At 71.9% G+C, this 19,042-nt stretch overlaps 1 protein-coding gene across 1 annotated transcript in view; it reads right to left on the bottom strand.

Annotated features, from left to right (window-relative positions):
- CHKB (choline kinase beta) overlaps nt 1–18,013 on the bottom strand; it is a 38,205-nt gene extending 20,192 nt beyond the window's left edge. The window contains exons 1-5 of the mRNA XM_075916727.1: nt 17,810–18,013; nt 16,200–16,308; nt 12,977–13,090; nt 10,547–10,680; nt 9,824–9,928 (exon numbers count right to left, since the gene is read on the bottom strand). Of these exons, the coding sequence (XP_075772842.1) occupies nt 9,824–9,928; nt 10,547–10,680; nt 12,977–13,090; nt 16,200–16,308; nt 17,810–17,985 (638 nt within the window). The 5' untranslated portion in view covers nt 17,986–18,013. The remainder of the gene's footprint in view (nt 1–9,823; nt 9,929–10,546; nt 10,681–12,976; nt 13,091–16,199; nt 16,309–17,809) is intronic.
- Between the last annotated feature and the right edge of the window lie 1,029 nt (nt 18,014–19,042).

The raw sequence follows: 19,042 nt of genomic DNA, 5'->3' as shown, positions 1-19,042 counted from the left end.
CGGGGCCCAGAGGAGGGGGGAAATGGAGCCGAGCGGGGCCCAGAGGAGGGGGGAAACGGAGCCGAGCGGGGCCCAGGGGGGAAGCGGAGCTGAGTGGGCCCAGGGGGGGGGGGAAATGGAGCCAAGCGGGGCCCAGGGGGGAAGCGGAGCTGAGTGGGGCCCAGGGGAGGGGGGAAATGGAGCCAAGCGGGGCCCAGGGGGGAAGCGGAGCTGAGTGGGGCCCAGGGAGGGGGGGAAATGGAGCCAAGCGGGGCCCAGGGGGAGGGGGGGAAATGGAGCCAAGCAGGGACCAGGGGGGAAGCAGAGCCAAGCGGGGCCAGGGGGAAGCGGAGCTGAGTGGGCCCAGGGGAGGGGGGAAACGGAGCCGAGCGGGGCCCAGGGGAGGGGGGGGAAACGGAGCCGAGCGGGGCCCAGGGAGGGGGAAACGAGCCGAGCGGGCCCAGGGAGGGGGGAAACGGAGCCGAGCGGGGCCCAGGGGAGGGGGGAAATGGAGCCGAGCGGGGCCCAGGGGAGGGGGGAATGGAGCCGAGCGGGCCCAGGGGAGGGGGGAAATGGAGCCGAGCGGGGCCCAGGGGAGGGGGGAAATGGAGCCGAGCGGGGCCCAGGGGAGGGGGGGAAATGGAGCCGAGCGGGGCCCAGGGGGAGGGGGGAAATGGAGCCGAGCGGGGCCCAGGGGAGGGGGGAAATGGAGCCGAGCGGGCCCAGGGGAGGGGGAAATGGAGCCCAGCGGGGCCCAGGGGGAAGCGGAGCTGAGTGGGGCCCAGGGAGGGGGGGAAATGGAGCCGAGCGGGGCCCAGGGGAGGGGGGAAATGGAGCCCCAGCGGGGCCCAGGGGGAAGCGGAGCTGAGTGGGGCCCAGGGAGGGGGGGAAATGGAGCCGAGCGGAGCCAGGGGGGAAGCCGGAGCTGAGTGGGGCCCAGGGAGGGGGGGAAATGGAGCCCAGCGGGGCCCAGGGGGGAAGCGGAGCTGAGTGGGCCCAGGGGAGGGGGGGAAATGGAGCCGAGCGGGGCCCAGGTGGGAAGCGGAGCTGAGTGGGGCCCAGGGAGGGGGGGAAATGGAGCCGAGCGGGGCCCAGGGGGAAGTGGAGCCGAGCGGGGCCCAGGGGAGGGGGGGAAATGGAGCCTGAGCGGGGCCCAGTGGGGAAGTGGAGCTGAGTGGGGCCCAGGGGAGGGGGGGAAATGGAGCCCAGCGGGGCCCAGTGGGGAAGCGGAGCTGAGTGGGCCCAGGAGAGGGCGGAATGGAGCCCAGCGGGGCCCAGTGGGGAAGCGGAGCTGAGTGGGCCCAGGGGAGGGGGCGAATGGAGCCAAGCGGGGCCCAGGGGGGAAGCGGAGCTGAGCGGGGCCCAGGGGAGGGGGGAAATGGAGCCCAGCGGGGCCCAGTGGGGAAGCGGAGCTGAGTGGGCCCAGGGGAGGGGGGGAAATGGAGCCCAGCGGGGCCCAGTGGGGAAGCGGAGCTGAGTGGGCCCAGGGGAGGGGGGGAAATGGAGCCGAGCGGGGCCCAGTGGGGAAGCGGAGCTGCGTGGGCCCAGGGGAGGGGGGGAAATGGAGCCGAGCGGGGCCCAGGGGGGAAGCGGAGCTGAGTGGGGCCCAGGGGAGGGGGGGAAATGGAGCCGAGCGGGGCCCAGGGGGGAAGTGGAGCCGAGCGGGGCCCAGGGGAGGGGGGGAAATGGAGCCCAGCGGGGCCCGGGGAGGGGGGGAAATGGAGCCGAGCAGGGCCCAGTGGGGAAGTGGAGCTGAGTGGGGCCCAGGGGAGGGGGGGGAAATGGAGCCAAGCGGGAGGCCCAGTGGGAAGCGGAGCTGAGTGGGCCCAGGGAGGGGGGGAAATGGAGCCAAGCGGGGCCCAGTGGGAAGCGGAGCTGAGTGGGCCCAGGGGAGGGGGGAAATGGAGCCCAGCGGGGCCCAGTGGGGAAGCGGAGCTGAGTGGGCCCAGGGGAGGGGGGGAAATGGAGCCCAGCGGGGCCCAGTGGGGAAGTGGAGCTGAGTGGGCCCAGGGGAGGGGGAGAAATGGAGCCAAAGCGGGGCCCAGGGGAAAGCGGAGCTGAGCGGGGCCCAGGGGAGGGGGGAAATGGAGCCCAGCGGGGCCCAGTGGGGAAGCGGAGCTGAGTGGGCCCAGGGGAGGGGGGGAAATGGAGCCGAGCGGGGCCCAGTGGGAAGCGGAGCTGCGTGGCCCAGGGGAGGGGGGAAATGGAGCCGAGCGGGGCCCAGGGGGGAAGCGGAGCTGAGTGGGGCCCAGGGGGGAAGCGGAGCTGCGTGGGCCCAGGGGAGGGAGGGAAATGGAGCCGAGCGGGGCCCAGGGGGGAAGTGGAGCTGAGTGGGCCCAGGGGATGGGGGGAAATGGAGCCAAGCGGGGCCCGGGGGGAAGCGGAGCCGAGTGGGGCCCAGGGGAGGGGGGGAAATGGAGCCAAGCGGGGCCCAGGGGGGAAGTGGAGCCGAGCGGGGCCCAGGGGAGGGGGGGAAATGGAGCCAAGCGGGGCCCAGGGGGAAGTGGAGCCGAGCGGGGCCCAGGGAAGGGGGAGAAATGGAGCCAAGCGGGGCCCAGGGGGGAAGCGGAGTCGAGCGGGGCCCAGGGAAGGGGAGAAATGGAGCCCAAGCGGGGCCCAGGGGGGAAGCGGAGCCGAGCGGGGCCCAGGGGAGGGGGAGAAATGGAGCCAAGCGGGGACCAGGGGGGAAGCGGAGCTGAGTGGGGCCCAGGGGAGGGGGGGAAATGGAGCCAAGCGGGGCCCAGGGGGGAAGCGGAGCTGAGCGGGCCCAGGGGAGGGGGGAAATGGGAGCCCAGCGGGGCCCAGTGGGGAAGCGGAGCTGAGTGGGCCCAGGGAAGGGGGGGAAATGGAGCCCAGCGGGGCCCAGTGGGAAGCGGAGCTGAGTGGGCCCAGGGGAGGGGGGGAAATGGAGCCGAGCGGGGCCCAGTGGGGAAGCGGAGCCTGAGTGGGCCCAGGGGAGGGGGGGAAATGGAGCCGAGCGGGGCCCAGTGGGGAAGCGGAGCTGCGTGGGCCCAGGGGAGGGGGGGAAATGGAGCGAGCGGGGCCCAGGGGGGAAGCAGAGCTGAGTGGGGCCCAGGGGAGGGGGGGAAATGGAGCCGAGCGGGGCCCAGGGGGGAAGCGGAGCTGAGTGGGGCCCAGGGGAGGGGGGGAAATGGAGCCCAGCGGGGCCCAGGGGGGAAGTGGAGCCGAGCGGGGCCCAGGGGAGGGGGGGAAATGGAGCCAGCGGGGCCCAGGGGAGGGGGGGAAATGGAGCCCCAGCGGGGCCCAGTGGGGAAGCGGAGCTGAGTGGGCCCAGGGGAGGGGGGAAATGGAGCCCAGCGGGGCCCAGTGGGGAAGCGGAGCTGAGTGGGCCCAGGGGAGGGGGGGAAATGGAGCCCAGCGGGGCCCAGTGGGGAAGTGGAGCTGAGTGGGCCCAGGGGAGGGGGAGAAAATGGAGCCAAGCGGGGCCCAGGGGGGAAGCGGAGCTGAGCGGGGCCAGGGGAGGGGGGAAATGGAGCCCAGCGGGGCCCAGTGGGGAAGCGGAGCTGAGTGGGCCCAGGGGAGGGGGGAAATGGAGCCGAGCGGGGCCCAGTGGGGAAGCGGAGCTGAGTGGGCCCAGGGGAGGGGGGAAATGGAGCCGAGCGGGGCCCAGGGGGGAAGCGGGGCCCAGGGGAGGGGGGGAAATGGAGCCGAGCGGGGCCCAGGGGGGAAGCGGAGCTGAGTGGGGCCCAGGGGGGGAAGCGGAGCTGCGTGGGCCCAGGGGAGGGGGGGGAAATGGAGCCGAGCGGGGCCCAGGGGGGAAGTGGAGCTGAGTGGGCCCAGGGGACGGGGGGAAATGGAGCCAAGCGGGGCCCGGGGGGAAGCGGAGCTGAGCGGGGCCCAGGGGAGGGGGGGGAAATGGAGCCAAGCGGGGCCCAGGGGGGAAGTGGAGCCGAGCGGGGCCCAGGGGGAGGGGGGGAAATGGAGCCAAGCGGGGCCCAGGGGGGAAGTGGAGCCGAGCGGGGCCCAGGGAAGGGGGAGAAATGGAGCCAAGCGGGGCCCAGGGAAGGGGGAGAAATGGAGCCAAGCGGGGCCCAGGGGGGAAGCGGAGCCGAGCGGGGCCCAGGGAGGGGGAGAAATGGAGCCAAGCGGGGACCAGGGGGGAAGCGGAGCTGAGTGGGGCCCCAGGGGAGGGGGGGGAAATGGAGCCCAGCGGGGCCCAGTGGGGAAGCGGAGCTGAGTGGGCCCAGGGGAGGGGGGGAAATGGAGCCGAGCGGGGCCCAGGGGGGAAGCGGAGCTGAGTGGGCCCAGGGGAGGGGGGGAAATGGAGCCAAGCGGGGCCCAGGGGGGAAGCGGGAGCTGAGTGGGGCCCAGGGGAGGGGGGGAAATGGAGCCGAGCGGGGCCCAGGGGGGAAGCGGAGCTGAGTGGGCCCAGGGGAGGGGGGGAAATGGAGCCGAGCGGGGCCCAGGGGGGAAGCGGAGCTGAGTGGGCCCAGAGGAGGGGGAGAAATGGAGCTGAGCGGGGCCCAGGGGGGAAGCGGAGGTGAGTGGGCCCAGGGGAGGGGGGGAAATGGAGCCAGCGGGGCCCAGGGGGGAAGCGGAGCTGAGTGGGGCCCGGGGGGGGGAAATGGAGCCAAGCGGGGCCCAGGGGGGAAGCGGAGCTGAGTGGGCCCAGGGGAGGGGGGGGAAATGGAGCCAAGCGGGGCCCAGGGGGGAAGCGGAGCTGAGTGGGCCCAGGGGAGGGGGGGAAATGGAGCCAAGCGGGGCCCGGGGAGAAGCAGAGCTGAGTGGGCCCAGGGGAGGGGGGGGAAATGGAGCCCAGCGGGGAAGCGGAGCTGAGTGGGCCCAGGGGAGGGGGGGAAATGGAGCCGAGCGGGGCCCAGGGGGGAAGCGGAGCTGAGTGGGGCCCAGGGGAGGGGGGGAAATGGAGCCAAGCGGGGCCCAGTGGGGAAGCGGAGCTGAGTGGGGCCCAGGGGAGGGGGGGAAATGGAGCCGAGCGGGGCCCAGGGGGAAGCGGAGCTGAGTGGGCCCAGGGGAGGGGGGGGAAATGGAGCCAAGCGGGGCCCGGGGGGAAGCGGAGCTGAGTGGGCCCAGGGGAGGAAGGGAAATGGAGCCAAGCGGGGCCCAGGGGGGAAGCGGAGCTGAGTGGGCCCAGGGGAGGAAGGGAAATGGAGCCAAGCGGGGCCCAGGGGGAAGTGGAGCTGAGTGGGCCCAGGGGAGGGGGGGAAATGGAGCCAAGCGGGGCCCGGGGAGAAGCAGAGCTGAGTGGGCCCAGGGGAGGGGGGGAAATGGAGCCAAGCGGGGCCCGGGGGAAGCGGAGCTGAGTGGGGCCCAGGTGAGGGGGGAAATGGAGCCAAGCGGGGCCCGGGAGAAGCAGAGCTGAGTGGGGCCCAGGGGAGGAAGGGAAATGGAGCCAAGCGGGGCCCGGGGAGAAGCAGAGCTGAGTGGGCCCAGGGGAGGAAGGGAAATGGAGCCAAGCGGGGCCCGGGGGGAAGCGGAGCTGAGTGGGCCCAGGGGAGGGGGGGAAATGGAGCCGAGCGGGGCCCAGGGGGGAAGCGGAGCTGAGTGGGGCCCAGGGGAGGGGGGAAATGGAGCCCAGCGGGGCCCAGGGGGGAAGCGGAGCTGAGTGGGCCCAGGGGAGGGGGGGAAATGGAGCCAAGCGGGGCCCAGGGGGGAAGCGGAGCTGAGTGGGGCCCAGGGGAGGGGGGGAAATGGAGCCGAGCGGGGCCCAGGGGGGAAGCGGAGCTGAGTGGGCCCAGGGGAGGGGGGGAAATGGAGCCGAGCGGGGCCCAGGGGGGAAGCGGAGCTGAGTGGGCCCAGAGGAGGGGGAGAAATGGAGCTGAGCGGGGCCCAGGGGGGAAGCGGAGGTGAGTGGGCCCAGGGGAGGGGGGGAAATGGAGCCCAGCGGGGCCCAGGGGGGAAGCGGAGCTGAGTGGGGCCCGGGGGGGGAAATGGAGCCAAGCGGGGCCAGGGGGGAAGCGGAGCTGAGTGGGCCAGGGGAGGGGGGGGAAATGGAGCCAAGCGGGGCCCAGGGGGAAGCGGAGCTGAGTGGGCCCAGGGGAGGGGGGGAAATGGAGCCAAGCGGGGCCCGGGGAGAAGCAGAGCTGAGTGGGCCCAGGGGAGGGGGGGGAAATGGAGCCCAGCGGGGAAGCGGAGCTGAGTGGGCCCAGGGGAGGGGGGGAAATGGAGCCGAGCGGGGGCCCAGGGGGGGAAGCGGAGCTGAGTGGGGCCCAGGGGAGGGGGGGGGAAATGGAGCCAAGCGGGGCCCAGTGGGGAAGCGGAGCTGAGTGGGGCCCAGGGGAGGGGGGGAAATGGAGCCGAGCGGGGCCCAGGGGGGAAGCGGAGCTGAGTGGGCCCAGGGGAGGGGGGGGAATGGAGCCAAGCGGGGCCCGGGGGGAAGCGGAGCTGAGTGGGCCCAGGGGAGGAAGGGAAATGGAGCCAAGCGGGGCCAGGGGGGAAGCGGAGCTGAGTGGGCCCAGGGGAGGAAGGGAAATGGAGCCAAGCGGGGCCCAGGGGGGAAGTGGAGCTGAGTGGGCCCAGGGGAGGGGGGGAAATGGAGCCAAGCGGGGCCCGGGGAGAAGCAGAGCTGAGTGGGCCCAGGGGAGGGGGGAAATGGAGCCAAGCGGGGCCCGGGGGAAGCGGAGCTGAGTGGGGCCCAGGTGAGGGGGGGGAAATGGAGCCAAGCGGGGCCCGGGGAGAAGCAGAGCTGAGTGGGGCCCAGGGGAGGAAGGGAAATGGAGCCAAGCGGGGCCCGGGGAGAAGCAGAGCTGAGTGGGCCCAGGGGAGGAAGGGAAATGGAGCCAAGCGGGGCCCGGGGGGAAGCGGAGCTGAGTGGGCCCAGGGGAGGGGGGGAAATGGAGCCGAGCGGGGCCCAGGGGGGAAGCGGAGCTGAGTGGGCCCAGGGGAGGGGGGGAAATGGAGCCGAGCGGGGCCCAGGGAGGGGGGAGCAGCCGCAGGGGAGCAGGAGGAGGACGGAAGGGGCAAGGTGCCTGGGCACGTGGGGGGAACCTTTCCAGCCGCCCCACCCTGCCCCGCCCCAAGGGCATAACAACATGAGAGCGGCCAGGCCGGGTCACACCAAAGGCCCGTCCAGCCCAGGGTCCTGCTGCCCAAGTGGCCAGACCAGGTGTCCCAGAGGGAGGGAACTGAACAGGGAATCCTCACGTGCTCCCACCCCCGTTGCTACCTCCAAAGAGAGGCGAGGGACCCCATTCCTGCCCACCCGGCTATCAGCCACTGATGGACCTAACCGCCAAGAATCTATCCCGCTCTTTTTTGAACCCAGTTAAAGTTCTAGCCTTCACCACCTCCTCCGGCGAGGAGTTCCACAGGTTGACTGTGCGCTGAGTGAAGAAAAACTTCCTTTGGTTTGTATTAAACCTGCTGCCTATTCATTTGATTAGCCAATTAGCCCATCATAAAACGGGATTTTCAGGTCTCTCCTCCACGTCCTATTGCCTGTCTATCTCGGTCTCTCTCGTTGGTCTCTCTCTCCTCCGACTCCTGCCTCCCCCCTCTCTCTCAGCTCTCCTCCGACTCCTGCCTCCCCCCCTCTCTCTCAGCTCTCCTCCTCCTCCTGCCTCCCCCCTCTCAGCTCTCCTCTGACTCCTGCCTCCCCCCCTCTCTCTCAGCTCTCCTCTGACTCCTGCCTCCCCCCCCTCAGCTCTCCTCCGACTCCTGCCTCCCCCCCTCTCTCTCAGCTCTCCTCTGACTCCTGCCTCCCCCCCTCTCAGCTCTCCTCTGACTCCTGCCTCCCCCCCTCTCTCAGCTCTCCTCCGACTCCTGCCTCCCCCCCTCTCAGCTCTCCTCTGACTCCTGCCTCCCCCCCTCTCTCTCAGCTCTCCTCCGCCTCCTGCCTCCCCCTCTCTCAGCTCTCCTCCGCCTCCTGCCTCCCCCCTCTCTCAGCTCTCCTCTGACTCCTGCCTCCTCCCCCCTCTCAGCTCTCCTCCGACTCCTGCCTCCTCCCCCCTCTCAGCTCTCCTCTGACTCCTGCCTCCCCCCTCTCTCTCAGCTCTCCTCCGACTCCTGCCTCCCCCCCCCCTCTCAGCTCTCCTCTGACTCCTGCCTCCTCCCCCCCTCTCAGCTCTCCTCTGACTCCTGCCTCCTCCCCCCTCTCAGCTCTCCTCTGACTCCTGCCTCCCCCCCTCTCTCTCAGCTCTCCTCCGACTCCTGCCTCCCCCCCCCTCAGCTCTCCTCCGACTCCTGCCTCCCCCCTCTCTCTCAGCTCTCCTCCTCCTCCTGCCTCCCCTCTCTCTCAGCTCTCCTCTGACTCCTGCCTCCCCCCCTCTCTCTCAGCTCTCCTCTGACTCCTGCCTCCCCCCCTCTCTCTCAGCTCTCCTCCGACTCCTGCCTCCCCCCTCTCTCTCAGCTCTCCTCTGACTCCTGCCTCCCCCCCCTCAGCTCTCCTCTGACTCCTGCCTCCCCCCCCTCTCAGCTCTCCTCTGACTCCTGCCTCCCCCCCTCTCTCTCAGCTCTCCTCCGACTCCTGCCTCCCCCCTCTCTCTCAGCTCTCCTCTGACTCCTGCCTCCCCCCCCTCAGCTCTCCTCTGACTCCTGCCTCCCCCCCCCTCTCAGCTCTCCTCTGACTCCTCCCTCTCTCTCCCCATCACTCTCTCTCTTCTCCCCCTCCTGCCTCTCATTCTCATGCTCTTCTTCTCCTCCTGCATGGGAGCACGGAGCCCAAACAGCTGTTTGCCACCGCTTGCTCCCTGCGGCAGCCCGGCTGCCTATGAGCTCCAGCTGCCCCCTGCACCGTTTCCCTTCACCCCAGCACTGATCCTGCAGCCTCCCACTTGTCCTCCACCTCCCCCTCGTTCCCCCTCCCTCCCCCCGGCCAGGGGGCGGGGCCTGGAGCCGCTGTCATGCCGCACGTCACCGTCCCGCCCCCCTTCCCCTCCCGCCGTGGCGCTCGGCTGACTTCTGCGCTGCTCAGCCGGGCCACCGCAGGGCACAGGCGGCCGACTGGGCCCCGCGCTCCCCATATTCTATCCCCTTTGAAATGATTCCAACAGTCTCTTTGCTTTTCTCACTGCCGCTGCACACCGAGCGGATGTTTTCGGAGAACCAGCCGCAGTGACGCCAAGAGCTCTTGAGCAGTTGTAGCCAAATTAGTCCCCATCGTTTTGTATGCAGAGCTGGGATTATTCTGTCCAACGGGCGTCACTCTGCATCTAGCCACATTCTGGGTGTGTCTGAACTACACGGCTCCATCAACGGAGCCATGGAGATTGGGCTGATCGGCAAAGGGAAATGAAGCACGATTTAAACAATTGCGGCTTCATTTACATTTACATGGCTGCCCCGCTCTGCCGATCAGCTGATTGTCGGCTTCAGCGAGCTAGTCTGGACGCTCCGCGCCGACCTGAAAGCCCTTTGTCGACCTCCCCGTTATGCCTCGTGGGATGAGGTTTACCGGGGAGGTCGATAAAGGGCTTTCGTGTCGGCAGGGGAGCGTCCAGACTGCCCCGATCTGCCGACAAACAGCTGATCGGCAGAGCGGGGCAGCCATTTAAACTGAAATGAAGCCGCGATTATTTAAATCACCACTTCATTTCCCTTTGCTGAACAAACAAATCTCCATGGCTCCGGCGACAGAGCGTAGCCTGACGCAGCACGTGGTCTGGACGGACCCTCCATGTCGTTGGCCATTGTGTTGCCCAGTGACCGAGTTTTGGGGAGATCTTTTGGAAGCTCCTCCCAGGCTGCTTTGCTCCGAGCTGACGAGCAGCCTGGGTTCACCTGCACGCGCCACCTCCCTGTCTGCCCCCTCCAGAGCATCTGGAGAAGTGAGAATCAGTTAGATTCTTACAACGTGTCCAACCAATGATCCGCAGCCCCGCCCCAGGGCAGCCCCCGCCCCGCCCGGCTCTGTGGCCCCTGCGCTCACCTGAGGCTCCCCATTTCCGCCTGCAGGTTATAGGCTTTGAGGAGGTTGAACTTCTTCAGCTGGGCTTCCTGGGAGAAGCTGAGCTCCGCAATCTGCTTCAGGTACCTGGAGCGCAGAGGCCTGTCAGCACCAGGGCAAGGCCCGGCCCCTCCCAGCAGGGAGATGGGGAGCCCCCTATCCCAGGACACCCTCCCCCAACGCCCACTCCCTTCCCCTGGGAGCAGGGAGATGGGGAGCCCCCTATCCCAGGACACCCTCCCCCAAGGCCCACTCCTTTCCCCTGGGAGCAGGGAGATGGGGAGCCCCCTATCCCAGGACACCCTCCCCCAACGCCCACTCCCTTCCCCTGGGAGCAGGGAGATGGGGAGCCCCCTATCCCAGGACACCCCTCCCCCAACGCCCACTCCCTTCCCCTGGGAGCAGGGAGATGGGGAGCCCCCTACCCCAGGACACCCTCCCCCAACGCCCACTCCCTTCCCCTGGGAGCAGGGAGATGGGGAGCCCTCTATCCCAGGACACCCTCCCCCAACGCCCACTCCCTTCCCCTGGGAGCAGGGAGACCCCGACTCCCCTCCCCCCCGCAGTTGGATGGGGGGTCCCTCCACTCAAGCGAGACGGGGCTGGCCCCACGGTGGAGGACAACGCCCCCTCCCCCCGGCCTAAGGGCCGTTAGGGTAGCGAGGGGAGGGGCGAGGGGGGCAGAGACCCAGGGGCAGACCCTACCGCTCCATGGTCCCAAACAGCCACTTGGGCTCCTTGTTGAAGGGCATCACCATGCCGTGGAAGCGAGACATCTTCGCGGCGATCTCCCTGGAGATGCTCGGCTCCCGCAGGTCCTCCGTGCGCAGACGCCGGCTCTGGGGAAGGCAGCAGGCGTGAGAGCCGGCCCAGGCTCCCGCTGAGGGGCCGCGCCCACCTCCTCCGGGGCCGTGCAGCACTCGCACAGCAGGCTGCGCCGGAGCCACGAGGGAGCCGCTGGCGCGGGGGGCCGGGATCTGCCACGGCCGCGTGGCGGGGGGGAGAGGCGCTCTAGGGGCCGGGACCTGTTCTGGCAGCTGGGGCCAGGAGCAGGACCTGCCGCATGAGGGGGGCAGGGGGCGGGGCTCTCCTCCCGTGGCCGAGAACGGGACATACCACATGACGGGGGGGGGGGGGGGGAGGAGGTCTCCTCCTGTGGCCGAGAACAGGACATACCACATGACGGGGGTGGAGGGGGGTCTCCTCCTGTGGCCGAGAACAGGACATACCACATGACGGGGGGGGGGGGAGGTATCCTCCTGTGGCCGAGAACAGGACATACCACATGACGGGGGGTCTCCACCTGTGACTGAGAACGGGACATACCACATGACGGGGGGGGGGGGGGAACGCACCCTACTCCGGTGGCCGGGAACGCGTGTGTGTCACTAAATTGGGTGTCACACATCCAAACCAGCACATGTGACCTCAGCACTGGTGCTCGTCGTAGGAAAATCTTCGAGGGAACATTGGTCCCGAGGGGACGGGTGGGGGGCAGGGGCCCAGGGCTCGTGGGGCCCAGCACGGAGCCTCTGTCACACTATGGGGTCTTAGTCTGAACAGATCGTTGTTCCAAATTCGGCGCAGTGCCGGGGGGTGGCCAATGGAAGCGGATTCCCTGCTGGCTCTGGGTGCTGCCCACGTGGTTATGGAGGCGGCTCTGTACTGAAACGTTCTCTGTCTGGGGGCAGCTCTGGGCCTGGCCCCCTGTTGTGGGGTGGGTACCCAGTGCCTGGCCGTGCTAACTAACCACGTGGCATGGTCACAGGCTCCCCGGGGAACGCGGCTGGAACCTGCAGACTAGCCAGTGCCTCGTGGCTACTTGCATGGCAGACAGAGGGGTCACTGGAGCACGGGACCTGCTCCAGTTCGGGAGTGGGGGGCTGTCTGCTCTGTGACCCAGGTCCCCCTGCGCTGGGATGGGAGATTCCCACTGACTCTCCCAATGTGGATTAACCCAGACACCCAGGCTCAGGTTAATGCACCTGGGAGGGAGGGAGACAAAGGGAGGGGGGCGGAGACCAGCACCTGGCTGGGGGCAGGGCTGGAAGAGGGTTTTAGTTTCTGGCTGGGATCATGAAGGAAGCAGCCTAAGCAAGGGGCTGGGATTTAGGGGCCCAGGCTCCCCCATCTCAAGGGGGCTGAGGCATCCTAGGCCTGCCCTGGAACCAGACTCCATCTGTGCTGGGCTGTATCCTGGAGAAGCAATAAGCTCCCTCTGTTCTACTGGCTGGTGGAGTCTGTTTGTGCCACTATGGGGGTGCAGGAGGCAGGGGACCCCAACGCACCACCACAGGGAGAACATCAGAGCGGCCAAACTGGGTCAGACCAAAGGTCCATCCAGCCCAGTATCCTGTCTGCCCACAGCGGCCAGAGCCAGGTGTCCCAGAGGGAGTGAACTGAACAGGGAATGATCGAGCGATCTCTCTCCTGCCAACCAACTCCACCCTCTGACACACAGAGGCCAGGGACCCCGTTCCTTACCCAGCCTGGCTAACAGCCACTGATGGGAGGCACCAGGGATACTGGACAACACTAGGACAAGCAGCAATGGGCTGAAACTGCAGCAAGGGGGGTTAGGTTGGACATTAGGAAGAACTTCCTGCCTGCCAGGGGGGTTAAACCCTGGGATAAACTGCCCAGGGAGGTTGTGGAATCCCCGTCTCTGGAGAGATTTCAGAGCAGGCTGGACAGACGCCTGCCAGGGATGGGCTAGGCGGCGCTGGGTGCTGCCGTGAGGGCCGGGAGCCGGACTCGGGGTATGTCCAGACTACACGCCTCTGGCGCCAGAGCCATGGAGACGAGGCCACCAGGCATAGGAAAATGAAGCTGCGATTTAAATAATCGGCACTTCACTTACATTTACATGGCTGCCGCGCTGAGCCGATCAGCTGTTTGTGGGCTCAGCGCGCTAGTCTGGACGCGCGGGGTCGACAGCAAAGGTATTTGTCGACCTCCCAGGTGTCCCTCCCAAGCGAGGGAACGAAGGGGCCCGGCAGCCAGGACGGGCAGAGCCAGGGCCCCACCAGGCCCCTCTGGGGCCACGTGAGCCCCGGCAGCCTTGGAGCGGGGCAGGGCGGCTCTGGCCAGTGCGTGGGGGACGGGCACGGAGCAGGCAGCCGGTGCCGCCCATACCGGAATGTACTGCTCCAGGCGCCCCTCCGGGAACACCCCGTAGAGCCGCGGCCCCAGCGCCCGCTCAGCCAGGATGGCGAACATCACGCTCTCCAGCACCAGCGAATCCACGCCCTGCGGAGACAGGGAGCACGGGCAAGGGGTGGCCACGCCCACCCTGCGCGGCCTGACGCCCCCCCCGGCCCCCCCCCCCCGCGCGGCCTGACGCCCCCCCCGGCCCCCTACCCCGCGCGGCCTGACGCCCCCCCGGCCCCCCCTACCCTGCGCGGCCTGACGCCCCCCCCGGCCCCCCCCCCGCGCGGCCTGACGCCCCCCCCGGCCCCCACACCCTGCGCGGCCTGACGCCCCCCCGGCCCCCCCTACCCTGCGCGGCCTGACGCCCCCCCGGCCCCCCCCCCGCGCGGCCTGACGCCCCCCCCGGCCCCCCCCCCTGCACGGCCTGAGGCCCCCCCGGCCCCCCCCACCCTGCGCGGCCTGACGGCACCGGGACTCCGACGCCCCCCGACCCCCCCACCCTGCGCGGCCTGACGGCACCGGGACTCCGACGCCCCCCGGCCCCCCCCACCCTACACGGCCTGAGGCCCCCCCGGCCCCCTACCCTGCGCGGCCTGACGGCACCGGGACTCCGACGCCCCCCGACCCCCCCACCCTGCGCGGCCTGACGGCACCGGGACTCCGACACCCCCCGGCCCCCCCACCCTACACGGCCTGAGGCCCCCCCGGCCCCCCTACCCTGCGCGGCCTGACGCCCCCCCGGCCCCCTCACCCTGCGCGGCCTGACGCCCCCCCGACCCCCTACCCTGCGCGGCCTGAGGCCCCCCCGACCCCCCCTCCTGCGCGGCCTGACGCCCCCCCGACCCCCCCTCCTGCGCGGCCTGAGGCCCCCCCCAACCCCCCCACCCTGCGCGGCCTGACGCCCCCCCCGACCCCCCCACCCTGCACGGCCTGACGCCCCCCCGACCCCCCCACCCTGCGCGGCCTGACGGCACCGGGACTCCGACACCCCCCGGCCCCCCCACCCTACACGGCCTGAGGCCCCCCCGGCCCCCCTACCCTGCGCGGCCTGACGCCCCCCCGGCCCCCTCACCCTGCGCGGCCTGACGCCCCCCCGACCCCCTACCCTGCGCGGCCTGAGGCCCCCCCGACCCCCCCTCCTGCGCGGCCTGACGCCCCCCCGACCCCCCCTCCTGCGCGGCCTGAGGCCCCCCCCAACCCCCCCACCCTGCGCGGCCTGACGCCCCCCCGACCCCCCCACCCTGCACGGCCTGACGCCCCCCCGACCCCCCCACCCTGCACGGCCTGACGGCACCGGGACCCTGACGCCCCCCGACCCCCCCATCCTGCACGGCCTGACAGCACCGGGACTCCGACGCCCCCCGACCCCCCCACCCTGCACGGCCTGACGGCACCGGGACCCTGACGCCCCCCGACCCCCCCATCCTGCACGGCCTGACGGCACCGGGACCCCGACGTCCCCCGACCCCCCCCACCCTGCGCAGCCTGACGGCACCGGGACCCTGACGCCCCCCCAACCCCCCCACCCTGCGCAGCCTAACGGCACCGGGACCCTGACGCCCCCCCAACCCCCCCACCCTGCGCAGCCTGACCACACCGGGACCCTGACGCCCCCCCCCCAACCCCCCCACCCTGCGCAGCCTGACGGCACCGGGACCCTGAGGCCCCCCCCAACCCCCCTACCCTGCGCAGCCTGACGGCACCGGGACCCTGACGCCCCCCCAACCTCCCTTCACCCTGCGCAGCCTGACGGCACCGGGACCCTGACGCCCCCCCAACCCCCCCACCCTGCGCAGCCTGACGGCACCGGGACCCTGACGCCCCCCCCAACCTCCCCACCCTGCGCAGCCTGACGGCACCGGGACCCTGACGCCCCCCCAACCCCCCCACCCTGCGCGGCCTAACGGCACCAAGACCCAAAGACACACCCCCCAACCTCCCTTCACCCTGCCCAGCCTGATGGGACTGGGACCCTGACGCCCCCCTGACCTCCCCACCCTGATGGGACTGGGACCCTGACGCCCCCCCGGCCCCCCTCCGCGCGGCCTGAGGCCCCCCCCCCCCCCCGCACGGCCTGACGGCACCAGGACCCAAAGACACACCCTCCAACCTCCCTTCACCCTGCCTGGCCTGACGGGACCGGGACCCTGACGCCCCCCGACCTCCCCACCCTGCCCAGCCTGACGGCACCGGGACCCAGAGACCCCCCCCGACCTCCCTCCACCCTGCCCGGCCTGATGGGACCGGGACCCTGACCCCCCCCACACCCTGCGCAGCCTGATAGGACCGGGACCCTGACCCCCCCCACACCCTGCGCAGCCTGATGGGACTGGGACCCTGACGCCCCCCTGACCTCCCCACCCTGATGGGACCGGGACTCTGTCGCCCCCCCCCCCCCCCGCACGGCCTGACGGCACCAGGACCCAAAGACACACCCTCCAACCTCCCTTCACCCTGCCTGGCCTGACGGGACTGGGACCCTGACGCCCCCCCAACCCCCCCACCCTGATGGGACTGGGACCCTGACGCCCCCCCAACCCCCCCACCCTGATGGGACTGGGACCCTGACGCCCCCCCAACCCCCCCACCCTGATGGGACTGGGACCCTGACGCCCCCCGACCTCCCCACCCTGATGGGACTGGGACCCTGACGCCCCCCGACCTCCCCACCCTGCGCAGCCTGACGGCACCGGGACCCTGAGGCCCCCCCGACCCCCCCACCCTGCCCAGCCTGACGGCACCGGGACCCAGAGACCCCCCCCCCGACCTCCCTCTACCCTGCCCGGCCTGATGGGACCGGGACCCTGACCCCCCCCCACACCCTGCGCAGCCTGATAGGACCGGGATCCTGACCCCCCCACACCCTGCGCAGCCTGATAGGACCGGGATCCTGACCCCCCCACACCCTGCGCAGCCTGATGGCTCCGGGACCCATAGATGCCTCCCCTTAACTCCCTCCACCCTGCCCGGCCTGACGGGACTGGGACCCTGTGGGGCAGGGCTGGGCTAGCAGGGCCAGGAGGTGGGGACCGTGGGGCACTGGCAGGGCTGGGCTCCCTGCGGGGGCAGGGCAGGAAGGCTGTGTGTGGCTGGCATGGAGCCGGTCTGTGGGCTGACGGAGTCAGGCTGGGGGGGCCAGTTCACCCCCCGCACTGCGTGGGACACGGCTCGCTGCCTGTCGGGAGCCCCATGCGGCTGGGGTCCTCACCTGCAGGATGGCCCCGTAGACGCGCAGCAGCACCTGCCGAGGCTCGTCCCCCACGCTCGGGACGTGGTCCGGGAGGGTGCATTTGTACAGCAGGTTACTGAGGCCCCCGCTGCGAAGGGGAGCAGAGCCAGGTCAGAGGCCACGTGGCCGGGGTGCTGGGTGCAGGAGCCAAGAGCAGGGTGTGCGGATCCCTCCCCGGGAACGTCAGCCTTGCCCCACACAAGCGAGCTCCTGCCCAGGCCCTGCCGTGGGTGTGAACCGGGGCCCTGCAGTGCCCGAGCGAGAGGCACTGGCTGTGTGCGCCACAGCGCCCCGGGCACCCCGCCACCGGACTGGGCTGTGTCGAGGGCAGCACCCTGTGGGCCACGCCAGCATTGTCTGGGGCCTGCCCTAGGGCGAGGGGATGGGGCAGGAGTGCCCCTCCCCCGCAGTTTGTACCAGCCTGGGCCCCGGAACCAGGCCTGGGTCTGCTGCCCCGCGGTGCACTCCCAGCCAGGCCCGGGGTGGGGTTTGATCCCTACAGCCCTTGCGCTGCGGGGCGCGGGCACATGGCGAGGGGGCAGAGGAACCAGCAGCACCCCGGCCCTGCCAGGGCAGGGCTCTCGCTGCCGGGGCAGAGCTGGACAGGGGAGGGTTAGCAGGAGCAGCACGGGGGCAGGGCAGCTTCACCTTTGCCCCCTGTGAGCCACGTGAGCGTAGTGGCTGGTGGCAGGGCCTGTGCCACATCACTCGGGCACGGGGACGGGGGCAAAGCTCACAGGCTGCAGCCGGGGCCGTGCTCAAGCGCAAGCAGCCTGGCCGGGGGAGGCCCTGCCACCGGCCTCAGCCCCTCGCGAGCCCTGGGACTCTACCCGTGTAGCCCCTACGGAGCCCCGAGTGCACCGCCATGGGGTGCAGCGCGGCCACACTGGGCGCCGACGGGAGCGGCTGCACGCCCAGAGCCCGCGAGCCTGGCCCCACGGCCCCAACGGACCGTTCACTCTGAACCCTAAGGACCACGCGCAGCGCCGGCCTGCAGCCCCCCAGCCACAGCTCAGCCCGCCCCTATGGGGTCTGACCCATCCTAGCCCCCCAACCCCCGGCTGGCCCCGCCCTCGGGTCTGACCCATCTTAGCCCCCCCAGACCCCGCCCCCCCGGCTGGCCCCGCCCCCGGGTCTCACCCATCCTGGCCCCCCGCCCCCAGGCCCCGCCCCCCGGCTGGCCCCGCCCCCGGGTCTGACCCATCCTAGCCCCCCCAGACCCCGCCCCCCGGTTGGCCCCGCCCCCGGGTCTCACCCATCCTAGCCCCCCGCCCCCAGACCCCGCCCCCCGGTTGGCCCCGCCCCTGGGTCTCACCCATCCTAGCCCCCCGCCCCCAGGCCCCGCCCCCGGCTGGCCCCGCCCCCTGCAGCTGTCTGGCCCCGCCCCCGGATCTGACCCATCCTAGCCCCCCGCCCGTAGCCCCGCCCCCCGCTGGCCCCGCCCCCTGCAGCTGTCTGGCCCCGCCCCCGGATCTGACCCATCCTAGCCCCCCACCCCAGGCCCCGCCCCCCGGCTGGCCCCGCCCCCATATCTGACTCATCCCACTCCCCCCGCCCGTAGCCCCGCCCCCCGCTGGCCCCGCCCCCACCTGACCGGGCTGATGCCGAACTCGTCGGGCTCGAGGCGCTTCCAGGCGCCGGCCAGGAACTCGCGGCACCAGGCGAACGCGCGCGCCCGCGTGTGGCCGGGCCCGACGGGGCCGCGCGGGGAGCCGGGCAGAGCGCAGCCCCCGCCCCCCGCGCACCGCGCGCCGCCCGCCGCCATCGCCCGCCGGCCCCGCCCGCCAATCGCAGCGCGGCGCGCGCCCGCCGGCCAATCAACTGCCACGCTCGCGGCGCGCTGGGCGATTGGCCGAGGGTGGGCGCGGTGGGCGGGCTCACTCTTGAAGGTGGGGAGGCGGGCCTCAATCAGCCAATCGCCGCGGAGCCCTAGGCAGAGACAGCCAATCAGGACCCAGAGCCCCCCCCCCCCTCCGCCGCTTCTCCTTATTGGGCAGGGCCCGCATGGGCGCGGCTCAGCGCAGCCAATGGTGAGCGCGAGAGGCGGGGCGCCGCGGCGTCCCAGAACTGGTGGCCCGAGGCGCGCGGGGGGCGGGGCCTGGCCGGGAGCGCGCGCGGGGGGCGGGGCCTGGCCGGGAGCGCGCGCGGGCCGGTTCTGCTGCTGGGCAGCGACAAGCCTCCGTTAACCTGCAGCGGCAGCAGCTGGGCGGAGCCTGGAGAAGGGGGCGGCACCAGCAGGGGGCGTCCTCGGGCCCCCCCCGGGCCGGGAGCCTCCTCGCGCCCGCTCTAGACGCCCTTGGGGCGGGGCGGGCCCCTCCTGCGGGGTGACCCAGGGGCGGGGGCCGATGCCTGGGGGGGCGGGGGGGCCCGATGCCTCGGGGGGGCGGGGGGCGCCCGATGCCTCGGGGGGGCGGGGGGGGCCCGATGCCTGGAGGGGCGGGGGGGGCCCCGATGCCTGGAGGGGCGGGGGGGGCCCGATGCCTCGGGGGGCGGGGGGGGCCCGATGCCTGGAGGGGCGGGGGCGGGGGGGGCCCCCGATGCCTGGAGGGGCGGGGGCGGGGGGGGCCCCCGATGCCTGGAGGGGCGGGGGGCGGGGGGGCCCGATGCCTGAAGGGGCGGGGGCGGGGGGGGCCCCCGATGCCTGGAGGGGCGGGGGGCGAAGGCTGCGGGTGCAGGCAGCAGGGGGGGCCGGGGGGGCGCAGGCTCTGAGCCGGGGTCCCTGCCCTGCCCCGGGGGGGGGGGTTTCCGCGCCACGGGCTGTCTCCCCAGCGCCGAGACACTGAGCGGCGGCCCGAGGGCTGCTTGTGCCTGGCTGGGTCCCG

This window comes from Pelodiscus sinensis, unplaced genomic scaffold (genome assembly GCF_049634645.1).
Source record: "Pelodiscus sinensis isolate JC-2024 unplaced genomic scaffold, ASM4963464v1 ctg58, whole genome shotgun sequence".
Lineage (NCBI taxonomy): Eukaryota > Metazoa > Chordata > Testudines > Trionychidae > Pelodiscus > Pelodiscus sinensis.
Note: the sequence above shows the minus strand (reverse complement) of the source record. Positions and strands in the feature narration are given on the sequence as shown.